The sequence below is a fragment of the Rattus norvegicus genome, chromosome 20, assembly GCF_021556685.1.
Source record: "Rattus norvegicus strain SHRSP/BbbUtx chromosome 20, alternate assembly SHRSP_T2T, whole genome shotgun sequence".
In the NCBI taxonomy this organism is placed as follows: Eukaryota; Metazoa; Chordata; class Mammalia; order Rodentia; family Muridae; genus Rattus; species Rattus norvegicus.
Genome location: NC_141553.1, coordinates 41,581,670 through 41,598,436, shown reverse-complemented (window position 1 = coordinate 41,598,436; position 16,767 = coordinate 41,581,670). Strand labels below are relative to the sequence as shown.

Below are 16,767 nucleotides of genomic sequence, written 5' to 3'. Positions count from 1 at the left end.
GGTTCAACTGGAGGGCAACATGTAGAAGAATGCAGATCGATCCATGCTTATCACCCTGTACAAAGCTTAAGTCCAAGTGGATCAAGGACCTCCACATCAAACCAGACACACTCAAACTAATAGAAGAAAAACTAGGGAAGCATCTGGAACACATGGGCACTGGAAAAAATTTCCTGAACAAAACACCAATGGCTTATGCTCTAAGATCAAGAATCGACAAATGGGATCTCATAAAACTGCAAAGCTTCTGTAAGGCAAAGGACACGGTGGTTAGGACAAAACGGCAACCAACAGATTGGGAAAAGATCTTTACCAATCCTACAACAGATAGAGGCCTTATATCCAAAATATACAAAGAACTCAAGAAGTTAGACCGCAGGGAAACAAATAACCCTATTAAAAAATGGGGTTCAGAGCTAAACAAAGAATTCACAGCTGAGGAATGCCGAATGGCTGAGAAACACCTAAAGAAATGTTCAACATCTTTAGTCATAAGGGAAATGCAAATCAAAACAACCCTGAGATTTCACCTCACACCAGTGAGAATGGCTAAGATCAAAAACTCAGGTGACAGCAGATGCTGGCGAGGATGTGGAGAAAGAGGAACACTCCTCCATTGTTGGTGGGATTGCAGACTGGTAAAACCATTCTGGAAATCAGTCTGGAGGTTCCTCAGAAAATTGGACATTGAACTGCCTGAGGATCCAGCTATACCTCTCTTGGGCATATACCCAAAAGATGCCTCAACATATAAAAGAGACACGTGCTCCACTATGTTCATCGCAGCCTTATTTATAATAGCCAGAAAATGGAAAGAACCGAGATGCCCTTCAACAGAGGAATGGATACAGAAAATGTGGTACATCTACACAATGGAATATTACTCAGCTATCAAAAACAACGAGTCTATGAAATTCGTAGGCAAATGGTTGGCACTGGAAAATATCATCCTGAGTGAGCTAACCCAATCACAGAAAGACATACATGGTATGCACTCATTGATAAGTGGCTACTAGCCCAAATGCTTGAACTACCCTAGATCCCTAGAACAAACGAAACTCAAGACGGATGATCAAAATGTGAATGCTTCACTCCTTCTTTAAATGAGGAAAAAGAATACCCTTGGCTGGGAAGGGAGAGGCAAAGATTAAAACAGAGACTGAAGGAACACCCATTCAGAGCCTGCCCCACAGGTGGCCCATACATATACAGCCACCCAATTGGACAAGATGGATGAAGCAAAGAAGTGCAGACCGAAAGGAGCCGGATGTAGATCGCTCCTGAGAGACACAGCCAGAATACAGCAAATACAGAGGCGAATGCCAGCAGCAAACCACTGAGCTGAGAATAGGTCCCCCGTTGAAGGAATCAGAGAAAGAACTGGAAGAGCTTGAAGGGGTTCGAGACCCCAAAAGTACAACAATGTCAAGCAACCAGAGCTTCCAGGGACTAAGCCACTACCTAAAGACTATATATGGACTGACCCTGGACTCTGACCCCATAGGTAGCAATGAATATCCTAGTAAGAGCACCAGTGGAAGGGGAAGCCCTGGGTCCTGCTAAGACTGAACCCCCAGTGAACTAGACTATGGGGGGAGGGCGGCAATGGGGGGAGGGTTGGGAGGGGAACACCCATAAGGAAGGGGAGGGGGGAGGGGGATTTTGCCCGGAAACCGGGAAAGGGAATAACACTTGAAATGTATATAAGAAATACTCAAGTTAATAAAAAAAAAAAAAAAATAAATAAATAAAAAACAAATGCTGAGGAGTATTCAGAAAGAAAAAAGAAAAGAAAAGAAAGAAAAGAAAAGAAAAGAAAAGAAAAGAAGAGAAAAGAAAAGAAAAGAAAAGGAAAGGAAAGGAAAGGAAAGGAAATCCTTATTTGCTGTTGCTGGGAGTGTAACATAGTACAGATACTATGGGAATAAGTATGGAGGTCTGTCAGAAAATGAGACGTATAACGACTCTACAACACAGCTATCCCACTCTAGGACATAGACTCAAGACTCAGCTTTACCATGGGGATACCCACACATCAATGTCGATTGCTGTATTTTTCATGGTAGCAAAGAAGTAGAACTAGACTACATGTATCTAAACAGATGCATGGATAATGAAAATGAAATATAGGACAAGAGAATCTTATTTAGCTAAAGAAAAAATGAAATTTGGATGGATCTCTGAAGTATTCTATTTAGCAATGTGTGTCAGACTGGGAAACAGAGTAATCACCTGTTCTTGTTCACAGGCAAATCCAAATTTAAAATGTCCATATTCATGTGCATTGTGTGGGGTATGATCACAGGCTGTGAAATAAAAAGAGGGATACTGAGGTGGGAAGAGATAAAGAAAAGGAGGCATCAAAGCGAAGAGATACAGAGCAAGGAGGAGATTTGCTAGAAAAGTATAAGATGAGGAACAGGAAGGATGAAAACGGTACTGGTGAGATGACTCAGCAGTTCAGAGCACTGACTGCTCTTCCAGGGGACCTGGGTTCAATTCCCAGCACCCACATGGCAGCTTACAACTGTCTGCAACTCCAGTTTCAGGGAACGTGACAGCTCCCAGAGACATACATGCTGGCAAAACAGAAACACACATAAAATTACAATTAAAAAAAATAAGAACAAAACTGACAGAATTAAACCATATGTTGTATATACTAATTTATAGGTAATAAAAAAAGAAAAGAAAAAGAAAATTCAAGTCAGAGATTTATTGCTTTAAGTGAGGCCATGTAAAGCGAAAATGGCAAGATTGATTATTGATTATTAATATCATTTCTTTGTTCTCTTTCCTCTGTCAAAACATTCCTATATACTCCTCTTTGCTCACTTTCAAGTTAATGACCTCTTTTTTCATTAATAGTTGTAATATACATATACACATATTTCTTTGTGAAAGTTTGAGGCTTTGTGATCTTCCCCCATTCATCTTGATAATATATATTGTTCAGCTTCATATTTAGAAAGTCACGATGGTGAGGCTTTATGGGCGTAGCTTCTGCTATTACTAGGAGACACAATGTCACATCAAACTCCCTGACCCTCTGGCTCTTACAATCTTTCTACCCCCTCTTTTCAAACGTTCCTGTGCCTTGAACACTGGAATTGTTTTGTGGGTGCCTCTATTGGGACTGGGCTACACAACTGTGCATTTTGATTAATTGTGGTTTTTCTGTAATGGTCTCCATCTATTGCAAAGGCAAGTCTCCTTAATGAAGGGTAAGGACTACTACACTTATCCCTGAACACAAAAACAAATATGTAGAGTATAGTTTGGGACTATCAGGTTTGGTATTCTCAGATAATTTTAATAAGATTTGGATTTGTCTATCCAGTACAGAGCAAATTACTATACAGTAATTTAAATATACATAAATGCTAATCTGTGGTTAATATAAGAGTGTTGGCTAATCATGTTTTAGAACATTAGTTGGAAAATTGTGTAAGTAGCCAGAATCTCAGGCAACTGTAAGTAAAATTATCTGAAATTCGGCAGGAAAAACATAGACACCAGTTTCTCATTCTCTCTCCATTGGATGAGTGGGCAGTTCTCACATGGGTATATGCAGCAGAGCATAAGCACCCAGGCTCTAATCACACTCCTTAAATGCCTAGCAACCCTTGCTTTGCTAGGTGGGTGGGTCTTCTTCTTCACTAGCTTGATCGCTAACAATAGGAGGAGCTGGTGGCAGGGTATATAGGATCAAAACACATTACATGAAAGTCTTAAACTAATGAAAAATTTACAAAGAAACAATTCAGTTCTTCGCAACAGATATGACCTGAAGGTTTGCTTGTTCTAAAACAAAAATTCATACATTGAGGCTGCAAGTACCTAAAGGATGGATTATAAACGAAGCCTTTGGGAATAAGTACAGGGACTCAAGAGTGTGCAGTCCCAAAGAAGAACCCAGCACCTTCTCTCTGACAGATGAGATGGTCATCTGTACACTAGGAAAAGACCCCTTCCTTTACACTAAATATCCCCAGCACCATAGATCAGATCTCCTAACCACAAGAATACTGAGAAATAAATGTTTTGTGCTTTTAAACTTCAAACCAACCAACTGTGATGGTGTGATGGTTTGTATGTCCTTGGCTTAGGGAGTGGCACTATTAGGTGAGGCCTTGATAGAGTGGGTGTGTCACCGTGCATGTGGGCTTAAGACCCTCACCCTAGCTGCCTGGAAGTCAGCTAGTGTAAAACTGCTGTTCTAATTGGTTCTTCTCCTGAAGCTCAGCTTCACAGACCAGTGGGTACTACACTATTATCACCTATCTGGCTTCAACTGGAGCAACGTTTGCTGGGATAAAAGCTGCCATTCCCTTCAGATATAGGAAGTAAGGAAATGACATATAGACAATTCCAGGCTCATGAAGTTGCTGCCACATAGCAAGTAGCAGTAGCTGCCTTTGCAATACAAAATCTTTCCTCTCCAAGGCAAGGGCACATACAGAGCACAGGTCAAAGAATCCTTCCACTATCCTCCTGACCAGCCTCCATCTCCAGCCACTCACATATCAACATTCTAGCCATTACATATCTATATTACATCTACATTCTTATAAAAAGGGGAAATGTTGAAATCTATCTAATATAGTGATTCTAACAAATCACTATGAGTGCCCATTGTTTTCAGGGCTGTTAAGAGCCTATCACTCTTCATGTGTTCCTGAAGTGATGGACAGAATGTAAGGAAAGACTGCCTTCAGAAACAGTTAGCTTCTCTCAACCTATGAAGGCATTGTGACACAAAATGGACTAAAAGATCACTTTAATTTGGCAGAACTAAAAGTTCGTTATATCATGAATTACAAAGACATCAAATTCACTGACCTCCATATGACATCAATTTCTCTTTAACTGACATTGATTCTTGTAGAGTTCCTTCCATTCAGAGAACAACAATGTGGCTTACTTCATGGGCTTTCTTTCAAGTAGCTCAAATTGATAACATAGAGAATATTTTAAATAAATATGACAGAGGAGTCAAAACCAAAAGACCTTATGGCTTCAACAGAGAAGAAGAAAAGGGGAAAAGAAAAAGTCCTGTAAAGAATACTGTGGCATCTAAAAACATTAGCCATGAGTTTCAGTAAGAGCTTCCTCCAACAGTCAGCACCCCTGGGAAGAGAAAGGTCTTCTGTCTGTGTATCTGCATATATGTGCACAAGCACCAATCCAAGGACTGCATAATAAAATGTTAATTTAACTTTATAGAGTATTTAAAACATTTGAAACACAACTTCTTAGTAGCAACATTAAGAAAAGGCAGTATGTACCATAACTCATGGAAAAGTCACTCGCTATTACAGTCAATGATATTTGCAATTAAGTTGAACACAACTAAATTATGACTTTAATTAAAAGGCGTTTTCTAAGATGGCACCAACATGTTTAAAATTTAATACATTCTATATGAGATAGTGGAGTTATTAACAGACAATTTTCTTTCTGCCGCGTGTGCACTTTTTATAAAGCAAACATCTTTAACCAATATCAAACGTTCCCCGAATCCATACAAGTTTCATTACATAATAAATTCAAGGAGCAACTTTTTTCCGCACGTTTAATACTGGCTCATGCTCTAGATATACAATTGTATTTACTTTCATGGTTCATAGTAACAGAATTAATGACAAACTCTAATGGCCACGAGGTCCACATTAATTTTCAATGAAGAATGGATAACTCAAAGGACTGCTAAGGAAACACAGAGCCTTTTGCCACAGGGCAAGAGTGAGATCTGAATGACTTAGCATCTCTGGAAAGTTTGAGAGTAACAGTGGTGGCTGAGCATGGTGTGTGACTCAGGTCTGAGTCAGGACTCTGGACTTGGTATGTGAGGCAGGAGTCACACTAAAGTGTGACATCTTCTACTTTGTTTCCTCTACCACAGCCAGATTACTTGGGGAAAAAATGCTAACCTGTTAGGGTATGAAACAGTGTTTCTAAAATAATATAAAACGTTGAAGACAAGAGGATTAACTCTGTTATTGCAAGACCAGGCTTACTGGTTTAAGGAGGTGTCAGTGACCTTGATTCTCTTTGTTCCTAAGGACTACAGCATACAGAACAGAGGACTTGAGTGTCTAGCATTTTTGCAAACTCGTAGGAAAACATGGAAGACAGAAATGCATTAAACGGAAGGAACAGGAAAGTTTCTTCTACCCAAGGACTTTGCAGTCCTCTGGGGAAAGTGCTTACACATAGTGAAAGAACTGCTCAAAAATAATAAAGCTTTGTGTGTGTAAATTCACCATGTAGGATGCACTCAAGGTCAATGAGAAGGATACACACTAAGTCAGTGTAAAGTATACACACAAGGTCAATGTGAAGGATACACACAAGGTTAACGTGAACCATATACCCAAGGTCAACATGAAGAATATACATCCTTCCTAAGGGAACTTGTGTTCTCCTCATTCTCTTTAAGTCATCCTTAAAATTAATTCATGAGGCATTTGTAAATATAGACTATAGTAGAATTCTATAACATCACTCAGATAAATCCTTTATTATAGTTAGTATTCAGGTAGTAACATCATACCATTCTGGTCACTTCCACATGAGGACATTATTCTTGATGAATATATGTGAAGTGATACTCTTCTCACAAAGGGAGTTTTGCCGTTTATGTGATAGTTCTAACAATGGTAATCAAATATTTTAAAGGATAAAACTCTTTGGTTCTAAAAATTATGCATGTGTGTGTGTATTAAAAAGAGCTGAGTCCCTAGAGAAGTACATCCTATACTCTCACAAAAATGAATCATAACAACCATAAATAACTATTATGGAACTCTTAAATAATCTATGGAATCTATATGATCAGTAAACCAACCCTTTATCATAGAAAGTGTATTGCTCACAATTGATTTAAAAAAAAAATCTGAACCACTTCTGGTTTTGAGAACGTAAGTATTCTTTGCTCAGTTAAAATGACATAGCTTTTTAAAGAAACAAATCAGAGAGAGAGAGAGAGAGAGAGAGAGAGAGAGAGAGAGAGAGAGAATGTGAGCTAGAGGGATAGCTCAATGGTTAAGAGCACTGGAGACTCTTCCTGAAGACCCAAAGTCAGTTCTCAACACACAGAAGAAAACTCTTCAGCTGTTTGTAACTCCAATGCCCTCTTCTAACCCTCTTGGGCATCGGCACACAATTAGTGCACAAACATACATTCAGGAAAAAATACCACTGTACATGAAATAAATTATAAATAAAAAAAATTTGAAAAGAGATAATGGCTACTACCAAGGCTTCCCTAAATTTTTCCTATGACCTTGAACATCTCTTCCTTTTGTTCTACACTTTCTCCCTACAAATAAGCCTTCCTGAAACAGAAGCCTGGTTATTACGGCTTGGCAACCCAGCACTTTGCTGCTTACAGCCCTTTCACAACAAATTACTTAGAAACTTGGGGCCCACACCTGCCTTAAGCTGCACACACATCCCTCTTCAAAGAAACCACTCACTCTAATCTACAGCTGCCTGTAACCTGTAGTACCTCTCCTTTCATCACAGTTCTGCAGCATATCTGAATGTGTTTGACGTGTATGCACACTAAGGCAAGCGGGGTCTTCTAAGGAAACTTTGAGGGAAAAATATCCCTGACTTGCCATGTTAACCCCATGCAGGCCTTGGCATACATGAGCACGCCTATTCTAAAGTCAGATATTTTGTAGGAAAACATAAGTTGATGAACAACAGCTTACATAACCCAAGCCTGCCAATCACAATACAGACTACCAACACTGTGCCCCTAGAAACCAATTCCTCTTTCCAGACATACAACAGGCAGGGTTTTGGGGGGAGGAGAGTGACCAAACTCTTTTGAACTGCATGCTTGCTCAGGACCTACAGCTCCTTCTAGAAACATCTATTTTGTACTCTCTCTTCTTTTCTGGATAGATCCTTTGCTAGTCTGCATTTTGTGCATTTTTACTCAATTCTCTGAAGAAAACACTAAGGATCTACAAACACTCCACGCAGAGAGAGAAGACAAGTAATAATCCTACAGAATTTTCTTGGCTCGCCAGAGAGATCTGACATTTGCCATCTTAACTCTTTTTAATTCATATCTGATCAACTACAAATTCCTGTCAGTTCATCTTCAGGCAGACCTGTTTCCTTCTCTCTAGTTTTCTCAGTTATCATGATTCATTTTACTATTTGTGGAGACAAAGTGGGACTGCTTAAGAGTTCTTTCTAGATTACATCATAAAGAGCCCTCTGGGAGAAACCCAGCATCAACACGGAATCCCCTCAGCTTCCTATGGAATTCCCCATTGTTGCTGCTTGTTAGAAAAAAAAAAAAGAATTGATGTTTAATAGTAATGGAAGGGGCTGGAACTTAAACAATCCTAGAAATAGTTGACAGTAAGTCAGAATGCTTGACACTGAAGTATATTTTAATTCCTAGTTTTAGGTCCTCTCCTACACTCCCTCTACCAAAAAGAAAGGGTGTACAAACATGGGAAGTTTGTTTTTAGGACACTACAGTTCACCAAATCTAGGGTACATCCAACACCTCTTTTCCCCAGTCCGCTATTGATACACATTTCACTCACACTTCTCATCAAATTACCTATGATGGTTAATTTTCATTGACAACTTGGGTGGATTCAGAATCCATCAAAAAGACACACTTCTAAGTATGTCTGTGGTATCTTTGCCATGGATATTTAACTACATATTAAAGACACACCCTGAAAATGGAGGCAGTACTGCCTCAAAGGCTGAGGTGCCAGACAAGATAGTAGATGAAAGGGGGGCACAGGAGAACGGGAGAACAGAGTGGCAGCAGTCATCTCTATCTGTTGCAGACACAATCAAACCAACCACCTCACAATCTGCCTGCCCCATCATAATGATTACCCCCTTTAAACAATAGAGCAAAATAATCTTTTCCTTGCTTGAATTGCTTCTTGTCATGCACGTTGGTCACAGTAATGAATTAAAATCTAACACACTGTTACCCAGACCAGTCAAGCATCTTCTCTCTGAAATCTCTCTTTATAGAGTAAGGTCCAAAAGTCCTCAGCACAGATACATGACACTGATCATTAATGTTCTATTTACACACACACACACACACACACACACACACACACACACACACACACACACCTGTACTGTATACCTGTCCTACCTCTCTAAAAGCACAGCTCTGGCATCTGCCAGGAATAGTCCTGGAACCTTATGATAAATACTGACACAAAACATACAAGGGCAGCCTCTGCTTTGCCTGACATTCTCTGGGTAACTCAGCCTCTGCACCCTCTTTTCTCATAAGACAACTCTACTACAATCAATCGTCCTGTAGACTCAATTCCAGGATTATTTCATGCTGAGCTCTGTTGTGTGCCCCCCCACACACACACAACCTTGTGTGCACTGTCACGGTGCCCATTCAAAGAAAAAGGAAAAAGTGTGAATAAATAACATAAATATTACAGCAGAAAAATAAAAATAAATGACATCAGCTTTTGGTTCCCTTGTTTGTCTTACTGCTTCAAATCTATTACTGTCTTCTCTCGAAAGGATTTCAAAAGCAGTGACTCTGATAGCCAGCCTACTACCCTGCAGGTTCTTAGACACAGATGCCAAAAGCAAGACTACAATGCACAGTGCAGAATCTTTTTTGAAAAACTCGTCTGCAGCTCAGTGTTAGTCCCCAAAGCACACATTCCTTAATGAGCAGATCAAACAAGACTACAAATGCATTATCAGACACCAAACATCAAATTAATATTAATGGTAAAAGCAACAATAATTTCCTTTTAAAGTAGTTGACTGATGTGGAGAAATAGTCAAACCAGTTGATGTGCAGCCAGAATTCTATATTTTTCATCAGGAAAACAATTCACCAGCAATGACAAATAACAATAGAGCCACTAAAACTACCTGTCATGTGTCTAATGAAGACAGATTCTCTGGCTACCACATATAATATGTAATATCCAAAAGCACTGCTGTAATTCATAGCTAATTAGTGTCTCGCCTTTATGAGAGGTGTCATGGCCCTAAGTCTCGTTTCTGATCTCCTCAGACCTCACAAGATCCGACAACCATGCATAGATCACAACAACCCAATTAGCACCCACCCCAACCTTGGGCTGCTGCTTCCTAGGGCTGTCCCAGCCTCAATAAATCATTCTCCCTCATGAAGCTCTTCTGTGACAGCTGCAAGCAAGCCTTTGCTGCCCAAGGAATAAACACAATACTTGTAAAGAAAAGTTATGCGAGAAAGATGGCAATAGAAAGGGTATATTGTTTGCCTTCCTTTAATGGTATAGAAGTCAGCAAAATTGAAGCCCATCAATTCTGACTGATTAGAAAGACAACAGCACTAAGAAATAAATCCATGACTGATGCATCTGATGCTCCTTAGTGATAATCAACCATCAGCAATTGGAGTGTTTGTTTGTTTATTGTATGTAGATCTATTGAAGCCCTTTTTCCTTCCATTTTTTTTCAATGCGTAGCCTTCCTTCTCACTAATAAGAGAATTTTCCTTTCAGCAAAATATAATCAGATGCACTTACTTTATCCCCTGTGAATACACAGCAATCAGATAATTTGTAAGACTCTAAATTGTCTCACTTCGTTGAAAAAGAATCTATAATGATTTGCCGGTCCCCAAAAGCAGTTCTACAGCACTTCTTAAGTCCATAAGCAAACTCTGGAGGATTCACAGCTCACAGCAGCCAATATCCTTGTAATTCTCTTCTAAGCCAGTAAAGCTGTTTTGTCCCATAATACTCCTTGTAGAGAATGTTTTGAATAGTCACTATAGCCTCAGCATTATTCAAAGATATGTATGAGTCATGAGACTCTATTTCCAGTTTGTATTCCCTGTGGAAATATTTCTCTATATCTTATGCTAATTGGAAGCATTTAATCTAGCTTTTCATAAACATCTACAACCAAATTGGATATATAGATAACCAAGAAACACAAATAAACAAATATAGATTCATTTAAACAAGAAATATTCTTATAGCTCTTTTTATTAAGTATCTAGATTTTAAAAAGATTTGATTTTCCTCCCATGAAAATGGTCTCATGGAAATATTAAATATTTATCTGCAGAGATTTGCAGTGCATCATTCTTTACAATAGCAAAATAATTGAAAATAACAATGAATAAAGCACAAAATAAGTCAAATAATATAGTTCCCCTCATACAAATGGAAAGTTCTGTGGCTTCTAAAATGGTAGTATAGAATAAGTTCTAAAGAGCATGTAGAAATATTCACAGGATAGTGCAAGTAAGAGGTAAGAGAAAATAAGGCTGACATATCACACACTTGTAATTATGGGTGTCTAAATGTTTATATATGTATGTATGTGTGTGTGTATATATATATATATATGCTTGTGTTAAATATAGGCATACATAGGTATATAGTTCACTGATTATAAGATAATCTCTGTTTTATTTCCTGTGCACAGAATGTGCAAGCATAAGTATGTATACATAAATAAATATATGTCAGTCATAGAAGGGAGCCAATAGGAAGAGCTTTGCAGCATTAAAAACTAGTAGCATTGTAGACTTTGTTCTTTTAAAACTTACTCTGTTTCTACAGATTAGTTTCATAACCAGAACGAAAGCTATTGAATGAAATATTGACTTCCATCACTTGGATTTACACAGGTAAAAGATAAAAGGATTTACCTTTTAGGGTGTCTATTATGAGTGACCAATGTCAATATTATATAACATTCTTACTAGTGTTTCAGCAGCATCTCGAAAATCAGGGATGATTGCATTTAGATACATCTCAAGAATAAAAATCAAAACATCACTTTCATCCTCTTTTCCATAGAGTTGAGCAACATCAAGTTGGGTCTCATCTGATTCTAGAATGTCATATTAATTCAGTGACAGAATCATCAGAGCCAACGCAAAACCTGTATCTGATTCACTGACTTTGAATCCTCCCATCTTTGGCACCACAGGTTTGTGGAAAGATAAGGGTATCAATTGTGCATAACCAGTCCATGGTTCCTGTCCGAATTCCTAAAAGGTGGGTTCAGTGTACCTTGTGAAAGAAATCACAACTTCTAGTGTGCCAAGAGGACATCTTGAGTCACACAACATTGGGATTAACATTAAACAGATATGAAAGCATTTGTTCCCCACTCCAAAAACATTTAATGTACCCAGAGAAATATAATACATGCTTAAAAAGATGATAATGAAAAAGAAAAAGACATGTACTAGACATATAAAGATCTAAACAAGGTCAGAGCGAGAAAGTCCCACACTTAGAGGTGGGTTGGTGTGGCAACTCTAAACAAGGATACTCTGCATTGTTGCAAATGTATTGGAGCACATGTCAACAGTCATGCATGTCTATAGTTCTGAAGGCGCTTCTCAAGTCCCCTATGCTGTTTTCCTAGGGCAGTGCAGTTATGTGTTTTGTCTTAAACTGTATATGACAGCATTATGCACCTGGTAGGTTTAGTAACTACATTTTCCTTCAGCATTTCTATTTTTTTCTATTTATCAGATAAAGGCAAGGGAAAGAAGAAGGGGAAAAGGGGTGAGAACGGACACAGCATTTTTACGAATCAGTCTTTGTAATAGCGCAATATTTGCTTCTTTGTAATCATTTCTTCAAAAGGATACTTAGGTAATGTGAAACACAATCCCACAATGCCTGGGCTTTCATTTCGTATCTACAGTTCACATATTGGGAAGTGTTTCTAGAAATGTCTAGCCATGGGGGTGAGAGGGTTTGTCTAATTTTGATGTTATTCCTGAGGTTCGGTAGGTTTAGTTTTGGTGAAATTGTGACTAAAATAAATCAGGAAAATTTGACATTAGCATATTCAGATACACAGAGTAAATTCATGACCTCAAACTTTCAAATCACAAGGGATAATTCCCATACCTGAGAGGGAGAAGTCACCCTTCTGGCTCTCACTCTCTCTGATTAGAAAGGCGCCCGTCTGGTTTTCTGAATACAGAAGTTGCTTTTCTGCATCTGCTCTTTTGATTGCTCCGAAAAACCACCTAAAAAAAGAGAGAGAGAGACATGAACCTCAATTAGCCAATCAGAGTTCATTTTATAAAGAACAAGAGAGAACACTCCAACATCATAAACATTTGATATTCTTCAGTGAATTCATCACACACATAAAGGGTGGCATTTTGGTATTGAGAGGATTTTTCAGAATGTTGGGAATCTACCCCAGGATTACTAATAAAAATTTAAAGCAGAAATCTGGTTAATGCCTGCTCCATACCCTTCCTCACTATTAATTCCCTCTGAGATCTTGTGCTTGTATAAGCATGGACACCTCACGTTAACATCACCACTACCATAAAACATTCCACCACATTTAAAGTGGGATCGATTAAAATGATTTTCACCATTCCTTAATATTTTTTCCTATTTCCATCACTGCCAAATCCCATGACAATATAGAATTATTTCTTATGCTTATGGGAAATTTATTAACATAATCAAAACTTTGATCAGTGAAAAAAGGACTTCTGCCTAACAATAAGTTCTCTGTGTTCTCTCTCTCTCTTTCTCTCTCTCTCTCTCTCTCTCTCTCTCTCTCTCTTTCTCTCTCTCTCTCACACACACACACACACACAGACACACGCACACACACACACGCACACACTCACATATAAGTCAAATACTAAACACACAAGCTTATGAATATGGTCAAATCAAGAATTACAGAGATCTTCAAACTCACACAGTCAGTATAATCTAAACACAATTGTTGAAATTCAAACCCAAACAAGCAAATTAGTGCTAAGGATGAATAATTCAGTGAATGACATTGGTACCATTAAAAGTTAAACAAAATGATACATATATGCTGCCTTCAGAATATACAATAATTTCACAAGGAGCTCTAATAGAAAAGGTTGAATTTTAAATTTTTCTGAGGATACTGACCCAGAAAAATAACAACAAAAAAATCTACAGAAAAGATAAGCAACACTAGTGAAGAAAATCTGATAATATTTTGAACATTTATTACATACAACACACCTTAAGTTTTAGTTCCAAAAATGTACTATAAGATTAAATTAAAACACAAGACACAAACCTTTGAAAATATTTGCAGAGTACATAACCCAAATATGACTGATATTCAGATTGTATGGTGGAGTCAATAAGCTATAAAAAGTAAAACAGGAAAACTGGCAAAGAGTATAAGTGGGCAACTCACAGAAATAGAAAGCTCGAGAAACTAATAAAAATAAACAGCATAGCCAATGCCTATCCATAACTAGGTATTATTTATAAAACTACAATGAAACATAGACACGTACTTTACGACTGAACAACTTCAATCCTCCTATTGTTAGGCGTTGGAGAAGATACTGAACATCTGTGCAGTGTGGTAGCAATATAATTTGATATGGCCCACTCAGAGGCCAATCCAGCATCAGCTGGCAGTTCTGGGTATTTTGTGCTGCTCAGATTCATGTCCTAATTGTGTTACAAGCTCAACGATATGCAACCAGAAAATTTGCTGAAGAATTTTATCACTGGCACATGGAAGGCAAGTGCAGGGCATGTAGTTCAGTGATACAATGTTTGCTTGACACATTGTGAGGCCTGGGTTCATCCTCAGCTCCATAAAAAGAAAAGAAAGAAAAAACCAAGCTGAAACAAAAGACAGAGCCTAAATATCCATCACAAGGAATAAACAACAAAGAAATCATAAGGGTGCAAAAAAGAGTCTAATAACAATTCACGACACTGCGATATCATTTATATAAAACTTAAGCACATTTTCAAAACTGTACATATTTTTAAAAATATGTACAAGCTTATTAAAAACAAATAGGTAAAATTGCCAAGCAGTTCCGGAAATGGTAAAAAAAAAAGTCACCAGCTATTTCCAGCAAAGAAGCAACAGAAATGAAATATACTGCTCGGCTTTGTGCATTTTCCTAACTCAAAGGAAACTCATTGATCATGCATCAATTTATCTAGCAAGTTACATTATTAAAAATGATGATGTCTCCTATATTTTATTCTCATGTATAAATACTCCATTATATAAGTTTTATGTGCATATATTGCATTTGTATTTGCGATAATTGCCCATGAATGATGTGCATCTTCTGTGCGAGATACATACAAGCCAGCCATTTGTGTAAATCCAATGATTAAGGATAAGACAATCTTCATTTGTAGAGAAACTATTTACTAATTTTCAGAACTTCTGTCTCAGCAATTCTGGACTTTCCTACATAGATCCAATTTAAGGGTTTGATTCAAAGTATCTGTTTATGTCATACTTAGACTTTTGCTTGGCTCTACTCCCATCAGGAAGAGAAAAACATAAAAAAAAGTTATTCTCAGCTCACGGCCACATTATAATGCCATCCTTCACACGCCAAGATGACGTACCTGCTGGTTGTTATCTTTAAAGCATGCGATATTGTCGAGCCTAACAGGGAAACAGTAACTCATCCTGCCCTTTGCCCCTGTGTAAATTCTTCCTTAATTTGAGGTTGAAGCTCCTGCCATGTCTGTTGCTGTCATTGGCTCTGACTTTTAGAGACCTAGTTGGCACCATTCTAGAAGGACATGAATACTTCAGGCCTGGCTGTTCACCAAAGTATTTCAATCATCATCTAATCTGCTGTTCTTTTGGGCAGTGAAAAAACAGTGAGGGTTAAGAAAAGATCTAAACATCATAAGTCATAGGAAGTGCCACAGAGAGTCATGTAGGTATGATCCTCTAAGTGTGGTCTCTAGTCCAAGAATATCAGCTTTACATGGAACCATTAAAATGGGAAATCTCAGGCCTCAGGCCTGACCTACTCATGCAGACAATCCAGGGCTATGGTCGAGCAGTCAGGAGCATAAGAAACCTTCCAGGTGAATGTAGAATTTGTACAAGATGCATAAAAACAAGCCAGAGTTTGACACTTAGCTGTGAAAAGGAGTTATTCAGTAAAATGACACCCTATACATACAAACTCATATGCTTTATTGATACTTAACAAAAACAATGCTTTTATTATACCATAACATATGGTATCCAAAAGAAGAAACCTTTGGTAACCTGGATACTGGGAGAAAAAAGTGCTTCCTTAAGATTAAAATAAAGAAAATAAATGCCTGTTGTGGAAATAAATATATTATCAAAGCCTGAAATATGTTTTACAAATAGTTGTCAGGCATCTATCATACTGACATGGAAATACCTGGATCCGAGTGTTGGATTAAAATGCTAAAGTACAGGATATAGGGATGTTATATTTGTTAATATTTTTAAAACCAGTATGTGTGTGTGTGTGTGTGTGTGTGTGTGTGTACATGTATTCAGATGTGTACACATCTCTAAGATTAGTGAGTCATGATGAACATAATGACAAGGAACTTTAGTTTTCACTCTGTATCCTTCTTTACGCTGTGAAGATTTGTAGGAAGATGTAATTGCAGAACAATTTAACATCTGATATATTCAATATAAGTCACTTAAGAATACACATAAAAATCTATGGGTTACCAGGTCAAGATTCAAAATGTTGACCATAAAAACTGATACAAGAAAAATACCAGTGGAATCAGAGAGAGGGAGCTACAGATGAACAGACAAACTGATGGGATGTGTCAAACAGGGTGTCAAACCTTAATAACTCCAGGAGCATCTCAGAAGCCCAGTCAGCCACTTAAGAATGACAGCATGGTCAGGAGATGGTGGTGCATGCCTTTAGTCCCAGCACTTGAGAAACAGAGAGAAGTGGATCTCTAAGTTCAA

General features: G+C 38.0%; 1 protein-coding gene across 1 annotated transcript in view; it reads right to left on the bottom strand.

The window, feature by feature from the left end:
- The window catches only part of Frk (fyn-related Src family tyrosine kinase), a 105,263-nt gene that overhangs the window by 48,224 nt on the left and 40,272 nt on the right, over positions 1 to 16,767 (bottom strand). The window contains 1 exon segment of the mRNA NM_024368.2: positions 12,912 to 13,033. Within this exon segment, the coding sequence (NP_077344.1) occupies positions 12,912 to 13,033 (122 nt within the window).